General features: G+C 33.3%; 1 protein-coding gene across 2 annotated transcripts in view; it reads left to right on the forward strand.

Annotated features, from left to right (window-relative positions):
• The window catches only part of Ncam2 (neural cell adhesion molecule 2), a 395,876-nt gene that overhangs the window by 313,256 nt on the left and 70,249 nt on the right, over nucleotides 1–12,371 (forward strand). For both annotated transcript variants that reach the window (XM_075958727.1, XM_075958642.1), the window contains exon 12: nucleotides 9,168–9,341. In XM_075958727.1, coding sequence (XP_075814842.1) covers nucleotides 9,168–9,341 — 174 coding nt within the window. The remainder of the gene's footprint in view (nucleotides 1–9,167; nucleotides 9,342–12,371) is intronic.

Raw genomic sequence — 12,371 nt, forward strand, 5'->3', positions numbered from 1 at the left:
ACATATAGATACCAAACATATATATTGATGAATTGGACAGTTTATGATTTATGCTTTACTTTGTTATTTTCTCTGCTGTAGAAGAGCAGCTAGATAAAGTATATTATGATGGGGATTTATAGCTTAATTGAATCACATTGTTATAATCTCTTATACTTCAGTAATATTCATAGATTAATTTTATTTATTTGTCAGATAGAGTGGATATTCAGGGATTGTGAAACAATATACTATAGTGGAGCAGCGGGCTGCTTTCTGCCACCTGGGAGGGCTCCCAGCCACCAGCTAGCTTTTGCCCAGAAATAATTACACGGAAACTGTATTCTTTTAAACACTGCTTGGCCCATTAGCTCTAGCCTCTTACTGGCTAATTCTTACATCTTGATTAACCCATTTCTAATAATCTGTGTAGCACCACGAGGTGGTGGCTTACCGGAAAGGATATTAACCTGCATCTTGGAGAGGAGAACTATAGCATCTGACCTCACTGCCTTCTTCCCAGTATCCTTTCTGTTTACTCTGCCTACCTAATTTTCTGTCCTATTAAAGGGCCAAGGCAATTTCTTTATTTAACCAATGAAATCAACACAAAACAGAAGACTCTCCCATATCAATATACCTTTTGACATGTTTCTTTGTATGTAAATATGTCATATTTTAGTCTACATTATGGTTTAACAATGAGCATGAGCACACATAAACTAGTTCAAAGGGCTTCCCTGAGGATGTCTCACATGAAACATCATTTGTATTTGCTTTACATGTGAACATAATGAACCAAGACTTTTTACAATGATGTTTATTTATTTTTATATTTTCTGTATTTAATGAAAAAAGCATATGTTCTAACACAGTAATTTTACTAATATATAATATATGTAATGTTATAATCAGGATAATTATTATATTTCTTTACAATTTCTTGGTCCTTCTTTTGAATTCTCTTGAACAATTTGAGGTAGTGGTATCAAAAAAAGTATATCAAATAACAGCTTCAGCTAAATAATAGGTACCTCAATTTGGACTTGAAGTTTTCCATGTCATGTGGCACAAAAGACATTCACAGATCTACCTAAGTGCACAGACATAAGTCAATGTGAAACTGTACTTTCAAAACACCAAGAACAAATAAAGTGCTCAAAGAGAGTAGATAGCTGTTATTACAGTCCACCGTATTTCATATAGGCAAATTCTTTTTAGTGGATATTAGGGTGGCGATGTGTTATTAGCTAAGGACCTTGATTACTTTAGACATTTAATTTTTATAAATAACATTTTTTTTCTTTTTCATTATCTCATCTGTCCTCCTTTTTCCCATGTCTATAAGTGAAATATCTCATACTGGCACTGCTCACTCGATTTTCTTAACCTTAGTTCAGGGCCCGTACTTACCACTTTTACAGTTCAAGTTGTCATATTTGACTCATCTCTTTAACCTACAGAGACCCAGTCAAATTCAATATTTTAGTTTTCTTTCCAAGATTTATTTAATTCACAAATATCATAAAGCTGTCAGCTATATTTTCATTTATGTCACAGATAAAACTCTAGAAGTCACTTGGGAGAAGAGAGACCTGATTAGAGGTTAAGCTATGTCAACTGAGCAGAATTTCATAGATAGAGAATAATCGGCAGTTCAGTGGTCTGTGTGATCAGATGATATTGTACCATAAAGCAGGATAAAGTTAATTCACTTGCAAGGAAATGGTTTCATCATCTGATTATAAATCTGTTTCTTTCAGTGAAATATCTTAGAAAGATATTCTCATTGATATTTATTTAGAGAATTCTGAAATAAACAGAGATTTTCACTAACTAATCATATAGTCCTTTGCTTTTTCATGATCATACTATAAGAAAAACACTGGTTACCCTAACAATTATATTGGTAAAAAATCTTTTGACAATAACTAATCTCTAGTTAACAATTGAATAAACAATTACATGAAATGTTTCCCCTAGGTACAGTATACTGTTTTGTGTCTTTGAATGAACAGTTGAATAAGAAAGGCACTCAGTCATCACCTAAATTATAGTTCAATACATATGAGTTACAATACAACTTTAAATAAAATTTAAATTTTATGACTGCATAAAATTGATCTCTGATTGGAGTTCCTGGGAAAAGCTTCAAACAGATGTCCTCTTTTGACCTAAATAAAAAAGAAGAACTGGGGCCACAAACAATGGAAAGAGTACACAGGTCAAGGTGACATTGACAACAAATGCACTGTGCTATGAAAGAGTGAGAGATGCTTTGAAATGGGCCATTTGGTGAAGACGATGGAAATATGTTCAATGATCAGCCCAGTGTTTAGCAATGTGAATAGTAAGATCATGAAAGATCAAGTCACAGATTTCCTTTGAATATGTTTATATTCTGACTAACGCATAGAATTAGAAAATTGAATATTGGAGATGTTTATTCATAATGCAGAATGATCCATTTATTTTTGAAAAAACACAAAGGACTGATTTATGAACAGCACAAGATGGAGCCTGTTGCTCTTTCCAAGTTATCTAGGCATTTTTAGTCCATAAATGTATGAATGGATAGATAGATAAATGATAGATAGAGAGAGATGATACTGTGATTAATGATAGATAGATAGATAGATGATAGATAGATAGATAGATAGATAGATGATAGATAGATGATAGATAGATAGATAGATGACAGATAGACATACAAATACCTGAATTTTCTACCCAGTGTATAAAAGGTTTGGTGTATTAAAATTAATTGAGTAATAAGACATAATTGAAAGCATCAATTTAAAAAGGTATATGTGTACATATTATTTCTGAGAATATAATAATATACTGAAATCTTGATTTTGATTGAACAAATTCAATGAAATATGTTAGTGGTCAGGGATAAAACCAACAAACTACCTAATTTGAGTCATTGAACTTAATGAACAAATAAAATTGGAAATGATTACACAGTTTATATAACCACTTCTAAAGATATATCAGGAACATAAGTAATAAAATAAGATTAAGATATCACTGGAATAATCATTTGAATTTTGAAGCTGCTAAAAACCAGAATATTGGAATTAAAAGCAATTTCCAAGGAATTAGATGTTTTGTCACATATATTAATGTTCAAAACTTTTCTAATTTAATCTATTTTTCTTTTTATTGAGAAAAATCTTCATACTATATATGCGATTATATTTTCTCACCCCAATTAATCCTAGATCCTACCTACCCTTCAACTTGCCCAAATTCTTGTTCTCTCTCACTCTCTTAAAAACTCAGGAAACAAATGAATACCAAGAAACACACATCCATACTCATAAACAAAAATGTGGAAACAAAAGTATTCAATCAAATGACCAATAATACTAAACATTACCAATCCAAACAAAATTAGACATAAACACTACACAGTCCCACCAAGTTCATTTTGAAATGAACCTTTATTGGAGAAGCTGACAATTAAGTACTGTTAATGTACTCAATATAGTCCAGTATATACTTTTATCTTTAGAGATAGGAGCATGTGTCTACTTCCACCTCTTAGTTCAGGAACCCATGTGACTTGTACTTCTGTATTGTATCTGTATGGCATTGTTACTTGGAGTCATCCATTAGTTTTTGCTCTTACATTTATTGTCTCCTACATTGATTGTTGAACCTTAAGGGGAAGAGTTTGAAAAAGACACCCCATCAACATATTTTGTCAGTTTACAAAGATACCTTAGAATCAAAAGTATCTGGCGAGAGCTCCTGCGTTGCAAATATTTTCCTCAATAAACCCTCACATGGAATAAGAACATATGTGGTATTTACAGCTCCTTTTGTAAGTTCCTAATCACATACATCAGAGATCTTCCAATATTTTAAAAGACATCACCTGCTAACATTTTAACACTCACAGTTAAGTTTCACCATTAAAATACTGAGAGTATTAACATTAAAGCACAAGTCAAAAGAAAAGTAATCTGCATTTATCTTATTAGAAATAAAAAAGACATTCAAAGAGAACCAGATAAAATCTATTTGTTTGTTTGTTTATTTATTTATTTATTTTTGTTTTGGTTTTTCAAGACAGGATTTCTTTGTAGCTTTGGAGTCTCTCCTGGAACTAGCTCTTGTAGACCAGGTTGGCCTCAAACTCACAAAGATCCGCATGCCTCTGCCTCCTGAGTGCTGGGATTAAAGGCATGTGCCACTACCAGCTGGCCTCATCATAGTTCTTAAATTGACGCAGCTGATGCCTCTTACTGTCATTGTATATCTTCATGTTTCAATGCTTTTTATCACAACCCACTTATCATTTAGGATTTTAATGAGACAGATAAGAAAATTGCTTTTATTATCATAAACAGAGCAAACCAATTTTAAATATTTCCATTAAAAAATTAATGAAAGCAAACACGGCAGTCATCACTTAGCTTCCAGATTCGAAAATAGCTCCAATGAGGGATCCAGAGTTCAATTTGGTAACTATTAATGGGAGATGCTTTGCTTACAAACTAATACACTACTGATGTTGCAGACATCCAGCAGACTGGCATTAGACGATAGACTGAACATTCCAGTGGCTCCCCTTCTTCATGCTTGTAGAATGCTTTTTTTTCATGTGAACCTCCTAAAACACGAGAATGAGATTCAGCACTTCTAACAACCAAAGTTGTGGGCACCATTTTTCATCTAAAATACTAAAATTAATGTGGGCAAAGACAACTTGGACATTCAATTTTTCTGAATGGATTGAGAATGGAATCAAAAGAAAGAAACTTAAAATAACAAATGATATTAAGTACTGAAAGACAGGATCAATGGTGAGATTAAGCATAAAGTTTATAAGTATCAATTTCTTCTGATGTCATGATGTGACCATATGCTTGTTAAAATCTGTAAGAGGACAACCTGACTCACAGCGTTTGTCAGTCCCCATTGTTTTTAGCTATCCAGACTTCAGAAGCTAATACAGAGACAGAATTTTGGAAGAACATACCCCATGATCATGTCAGAAAGCTATATAGTGCGCTGCCTCAGGAAAATGTAGGACAATGTTGATTCAGCTATTATAGCTTTGCATTACAAACTGATGTCAGATAGTACAAGTAGTTCAGCTCTAGAGTAACTCAGCATATGAAAGGCCAAGTTGATCAGCTATGAAAAACACACAAGTAACATCATATTGGAGGTAAGCAAGTATGAATTGCTTTCCTCCTCAAAACAATAATAAAAAAAGGAGTGTTTTTCTGTTGGAGGAAGGCCATTTGTTGGTTCCTGGCCACCTGGCTAGCTTAGACCCAAAATAATTACACAGAAACTGTATTAATTAAATCACTGCTTGACCCATTAGCTCTAGCTTGTTATTGGCTAACTCATATTACTTTAATGCATTTCTATTAATCTGTATATTGGCATGTGGCTGTAGCTTACCAGGTAAAGTCCCCAGTCTCTGTCTCTGGCAGCTCTGTGTGACAACCCTTCTTTTTCCCAGCATTCAGTTTAGTTTTCCCCACATAGCTTAAATTTTGCCCTACTATAGGTCCAAAGCAGTTTTTTTTATTCATTAATGGTAATCACAATACAGAGGTAAATCTCACATCACTTTTTACCACTTTTATTCAATATAGTGCTAGAATATCCTAAATGAAGAAATTATGTAGAGAAGAAATAACTCACTTCCAACTTGTCTTTGTTAGCATAATCTTATATATGAACCATAACAATTACCAAACAAGCTGATAAATGCATGATCTAAAAAATTATAACATAACACAAATGTTGCATGGAGGCTGCTTGATGGTTCCTGGCTGCTCAGCCTCCAAATATATTCTCACAAATCTATATTAATTAAATTACTGCATGGCCCATTAGCTCTAGCTTCTTATTGGCTAACTCATATTAATCTATCCCATTTCTATTAATCTGTGTATGGCCATGTGGCTGTGGCTTACCAGCTAAAGTTCTAGCATCTATCGCCATTGGGGCTACATGGCATTTTTCCTGACTCTGTTCTACTTTCTCTCATGCTATAGGCCAAACCAGTTCTTTATTCATTAATCAATAAAAGCAACACATACACAGAAGGAGCTCCTATACCATTTTCCCTTTTCTGTTTAAACAAAAAGGAGGCTTTAACTTTAACAAAGTAAAATTGCAAATAACAAAATAGTTTTTAAGAAAGAATTACAGTTACAATATTTATAAATATTTCATCTTTTATCATAACTAAGGAAAACTGTTACAATAATTATAAATTCTTCAACTCCATCAAAGATTCCAGAAAGATATAATATTACCTAAGTAAACAGGAAGTGCCTTATAAGCAACTTCCAAAATTCTAGAATTGACAAAGACATCTTGCTGCCTGGACAGTCACCCAAATTTCTTCTGTACCATTGGGGCATCCAATCTTCAGTCTACAGGCTTATAGTATCCAGCAGACTTTTCCAAGAAGTGGAAATTTCAAAGACAGTTCCCCCTATATTGGCAGTTTGTCAGTAACTTTTTTCTGTGTCCTGAATGTGTCTGGTAGATTCATTCATGAAGCAGGAACCCCTGAGGCCGTCCTCACCTTTAAGAAAATCCAGCAGTCATTTTTCTGTGGGTCCCGCATGTCCAGTCAAGCAGTCCTGGCAAGAGCAGTTTCTTGCCCAAATGGCTAACCAACTCAATAAGAAGCCTCTTCAAAGCCCATCTTCCTCTTGAAGTAGCTTGTGCTGCCAGGAGCAGATGTGTCTCATTGTCATGAAAAGTCCTAAGTTATTAAAACATTTTTTTGGAAACTAAATAACAAGGAATTTGTTTTAATAGTTTTTATGTAAAATGACTTCAGAATTTTAAAAATACTCTTTTTTTATATATATTATATGGTGACTGCAGTTTTCACTCCCTCCCTAGGTTCTTTCCCCACCTTTCTTCCCTCCCTGACCAATATCCTTGGTCTCCCCGTAGAAAAGAGCAGACCTCCCAGAGGCATCAATGAAACATGGTATATGCCATATTCTCAAGGTCTCTGAAAATTTTGAAGAACACCTATCTATCTGAAATATATCTATATAAATCTAGAAGATCAAATTGACATGACTAAAATTTATCTATTATAGATGAGAATCTATTAACTTATTTTTCTTAATTATACATTACATTTTTAAATGAGCTACACAAACACAATACCTAAATTAAGATCAGAAATACATGTACATATAACAAAATTGACCTTAAATTTGTATCAATAAACCATGATCCATACCAATGCAAATTATCCATCTCTATAGTATATCCCTCTTTAAATGTAAAGAAGTATTTACACACAATATTTGGGAATATGGGCTTAGTTCTATCCAAACTGCTTCCTGCTGTTTATTGGGTGAAGTATTTTCTTCATGGGAGTGTTCTTCAGGGGTTCTTGTTCCATCAAACCATACTGGTCTGGAAGCAATCCACAAGTTCTCATCTTCTATGGAAACAAGAGAACCTCCTTTCCAAAGCAACATATCCTTAGATCCAAATTTGAAAGTCATAACACCTGTAGAATATATATGTTGGTTTAGCTTAGTAGCCTATACAATGAAATGTTTCTCTGTATTTAGCTCCTTTACAGTCAAAAATTCAAAGAAAAACACAATAATATACATAATCCAGACTTTCTGTGTATATTCCATCTTTATATGGCTTATTTTTACTCTCATACTTTTAATATTTATTTTATTATCATTACTCCTTTAATCTATGACTGTCTGTACTGTGTCTCTTTAAAGACTTTACCCATTTTAAAAGCCATTTGCTTCTTTTCAAACTCTCTATACTCTTTTTTCTTCTCTCTTTCAAGACTACATACATTGATCCAAAACTGTGACCCATTTAGAGGTCTTTTATGTCTGAATCTGTTCTACTGTGTATCTGTAATTTTTTTCTGTCTAGGAACACTTCTTAAATGTTAAGTGCTTCTTAAAAACTTAAGCTGCATCATTCCTTGGGGGAAATACCACATTTCCTGCTTGCCCAGCCCAGTCCAGCATGGCAGAGGCACTTGCAGCCTCTGAGAGCTGCCATGCACACCACCCCACTTCCAAGCACACAGCTGGTTCATGTTGCCACCAACAAGCCACAGCACATTGCTCACAAACCCCATCCAAATGTCCAGTCTTCTGAAAGAGCCAGAGATTGCACTAGCAGCATGGCCCAGAAAGCCAGAGTTTTAAAATGGCATGGCTTTTTTTTTTGCTACAGCTGAGTCAGGAAAACCCTTTACAGGAGCAGTGGCATGCCACCAGCAAACAGCAAGAAACTATGTTAAACTTTGTGTTTTTGTGTCTAAAATTAAGTTTTCCCAGGTTTTTAAGTGGATTTTAGCATGTTGGTGCCAGTTTATTGCATGGAGGCTGCTTGTTGTTTTCCAGCTGTTCAGCCTCTAAAAATAATCATGCAGAAACTGTATTAATTAAATCACTGCTTGGCCCATAAATTTTAGCTTCTTATTGGCTAATTCTTATATTAATTTAACCCATTACAATATTCTGTGTATGTCCACATTGCTGTGGCTCACTGGCTAGGTTCTGGTGTATGTCCCAGATTGGGCTACATGGCATCTCTCCTGACTCTGTGGTAGCAGATACAATAATCAAGCAAACAATCCATAAATATCAAAAGATAAAGAAATTAAGATATGTAATAAATAATAAACCAAGGAGAGAAAATATCTCTATATACACAAAAAACTATTAATTGACTGAAGAATAAATTAACAAATGTATATCCTTTACTCTTTAAGTGGAAGAATATTCATAATTAAAAGACTCAATCTACCTAAAGTTGTATATAGATTCAGTATAAACACTACCAATGTAACAATAAAATTTTTCAAAAAAATGTGTAAGCTCATCTGATGAAACAATCAGTGGAAGTCTCCAGAGAGACAAAGCAATCTTGAGGAAAACAAAAATGCCATTAAAAGAAAATACACTCTTTAAAATGTCCTTCGCACATAAAGAACACGCATCAGTTCTCCATTTTGTCACTCTCGCAGGGTATCTGGCATGCTTTGTGTAATTTTACTTTGAAATGTTCTTTTTTTCTGAATAACCGGGAACAAACTATCAATATGTTTCACATCATTGCTTCATGTCTAATTCTTGTATCACAATGAGTCTTAGTAATAGTCATCCTCATTGTCCAGGTTGCTTCCTTTGTAGATGTACCCTCTAGTCCTCATGGAGTGAAGATCGTAGACCTGTCTCAGACTACAGCTAAGATCTTGTTCAACAAACCTGACTCCCACGGAGGTGTGCCTATTCATCACTATCAAGTGGATGTCAAAGAAATGGCATCAGAAACCTGGAAAATAGTACGCTCCCATGGAGTTCAAAGTAAGTTACTTATTCAATATGTGTTAATTCATGAACTCTCATATTTAATATTCCTCTATGATTTATTTCTCTTTTTTTCTTCCTTGCACTGGGGTTAGGAAATCATAGTCATTTCCTTATCTTACTTATAAATAACTTTTAATATATAGTTAAATATTTTGCTTTATTATTTTTTTCAAAGAGTGAAGTTTTTGTCTTAAAGTTCTGTCATCAAATACACTTTTTATGTGTCATGATAGCTACTTTCCATTGTATTATATTCTATTGTTTAAGCTGTCTACTTTAATAAGAGTAAAATAACTAAATTGAATTGTTAAAATCATATTCTAGGAGAAAATTTAATTTTATTCCTCCATGAAAAGACAATTACTGACATGTTGTGTATGGAAGGTGAATATTCTTAAATGTGTCTTTAGATTTATTTATTCATATTTCCATAAATAGTTATGAATGTGATATTACAACAGCTATCTGACACAGGCACTTATAAAACTGTCTATGTAAGTTCATGAGTCTATTAAGTTTGTTTTCAGCTTGTGTTTTGAAAATACACAATTAAAATTGAAGTTTTTATTTAAAGTTGTGTCATTGAAGTAATTGAATTGTATATTTCTGAAAAGTTAAAATCATGTATATTATTCTTCTTAGTAATGGGAAATTCTGTTGTGATTTGAAAAGTGTTTTAATTTTTCATTATTTTCCAAATTACAGTAGGAAACAATAAGAAATTACAAATTTGTGAGTATGCAGGTTAGATTAACCTGTAATAAAAGTATGAACGTGTGAGGACTGTGTAGTTTCCCTGTCAGATATTCAAGTCAACCTTAACCCTTTCAAGGTGTGCAAGTATAACGATGGAACTACACTGAGACAACAAGAGGGAGCAGATCACAGTACAGGAAGAAAATGAAATCATTTATTTTTTGCCAGACTACAGTAACATAATATTTTACAATAAAAGTATCAAAGGTTTCATAGAGTCAACTATTGATAATTTACTTCATGCTTTGTATAACATTTCAAGTAGGTGATTTAATATTGCTCCTGTAATTTTGGTGTGTTATTAGCTTAATAAGTAAGATGGGAACTTCATAGTATTTCTCCTATTGAGACATGCATCAAATTCTATACATTGTATCCCACCTCTAAATTACATAGGGACAGTCAAGGTTGCTTGAAGTACAGCTCATGCCAAATTTAGTGGCGGTTTTTGCTGCCGTCATAGATCAAACCTGATAGATAAAACATTTTATCACTTGGCAAATGGGGGTTCTTTTTTTCCCCAAATCACAAATACATCCATCAAAATATTTTATTTATTTATTTCAATATTCAATATCCAACAGTCATTACCTAGATGAAGCAAGAGTCCTTAGACATCCTCTGAGAGCCAGCAACTCACAGATTATAAAAAATATCCTGAGGATAGTTTGACAGTTGATTGTCCTCAGCCAAGTTTGTAGTGATATTTTCTTACAGATAATCCAAGACAGCTGTCCTACAGTCTTTTTTGAAATCTTCTTGCTCCTTATTTTACTCAAATTCAGCTTTCTGTGGGAAGATCATGACGAGTCATGCATCCTTGTGAAGCTATAGCAGCTTATAACAATTGCTGACAATATTCTATTCAACTAGGAAACCTGAGGCCTCTGCGCTGAAGTATTCCTCTATAACTACCATTATATCATATTTAGTTTTTTTGTTATAAGGATCAGCAGGGTTTAGGCATAAATATAACCAAATATAAATGGGCTCACAGACCAGCGTCTTTCCTTAATTTTCACAATTTTGAGTTTCTGTCAATAATGTAAAAGATTTAGCCTATGAAATCATTTAAAAAACACAGAAATACTTTGTGCTTTTCTTTGAAAGTTTCTTTTTCCTCATTGTCTTTTCATTCATTTATTTATGAATGTTTAGTTGATACACTGTTTTTTATATTTGTAAATTGTTACATATTTTATATTGTTTATATCTATTTGTATCTAATTACTGACTTCTCTGTTCACGAATAAAACAGGCCTTGCTTGATTTTACTCTTGTAGAGCAGGGAAATGTCACCATGCAATTACTTTCATGCTTTAGTTTATGGTCTTACCTAAGCCACTAATTACCCATGAGTCCCACCAGCTGAGTTATCACCTGATCCACAACTTTGCATACAATGTAGATAGAACCATCATATTTTTCCTCAGTATTTTTTCTGGAATGTTACCATGCCAGCCATTGAGATGACAATCAACTAACTTTTAAAATATATTGACTTGTAAACAACTTGTGTATACATAGTGTAACTTTTAAAAAATGTGGAAATTTTTTTCCTGTAGGAAACATGTTACAAATGTTTCTAAATATTTCTGTTGGAGTTTTTTCCCCCGGAATTTGACATGTTCATTAATGTCATCTTTGTTCAACTCTTGTTTGGGTGGTCGTGCTTATTGCTGTTCTATTAGCAGTAGCAAGAGAATGGAAACTTCCTAAATGTCTGACAACCAATGAATAGATAATAGAGCGTGTGACACACAGTATAAAATACCATTCAGATATAATGAAAACTGAAATCATGAGCTTCACAGGTAAATATAAGGAACCAGACAAGGAAGACTTTTAAAATTTCAAAATAACAAACGTACGGAAACTTATAGTTTCACTTCACAATTTAGGTAATTTTCACTGTTTTATAATCCCCGCTTTAGTAGTTTCTTATCAGATATGATGGGAAACAAATTAGTTATGGGTGGCATTAATGGTTAAACTTTGAAGGTTTCTATTTAAATTTATTTGATATGATAGATGCACATAACATACTGACATAAAACCATTTCCCAGTCTTGTGATATTGTTTACTATTTTTATGACATCCCTTTCTTAAGTCACCCTTTTCTTCCCTATGCAATGTTTGTTCTCTGGACAATAGAAGCCAGTTTTAGAGTTTGTATCTTCTATGCCATGCTACATCTCAATGAAAGATTTGCTGTGTATAAGAAGATAAATTGGGTCAGGTATAATAACTGGCAAAATCTTTACTGC

Source organism: Microtus pennsylvanicus, chromosome 1, assembly GCF_037038515.1.
Source record: "Microtus pennsylvanicus isolate mMicPen1 chromosome 1, mMicPen1.hap1, whole genome shotgun sequence".
Taxonomy (NCBI): Eukaryota; Metazoa; Chordata; class Mammalia; order Rodentia; family Cricetidae; genus Microtus; species Microtus pennsylvanicus.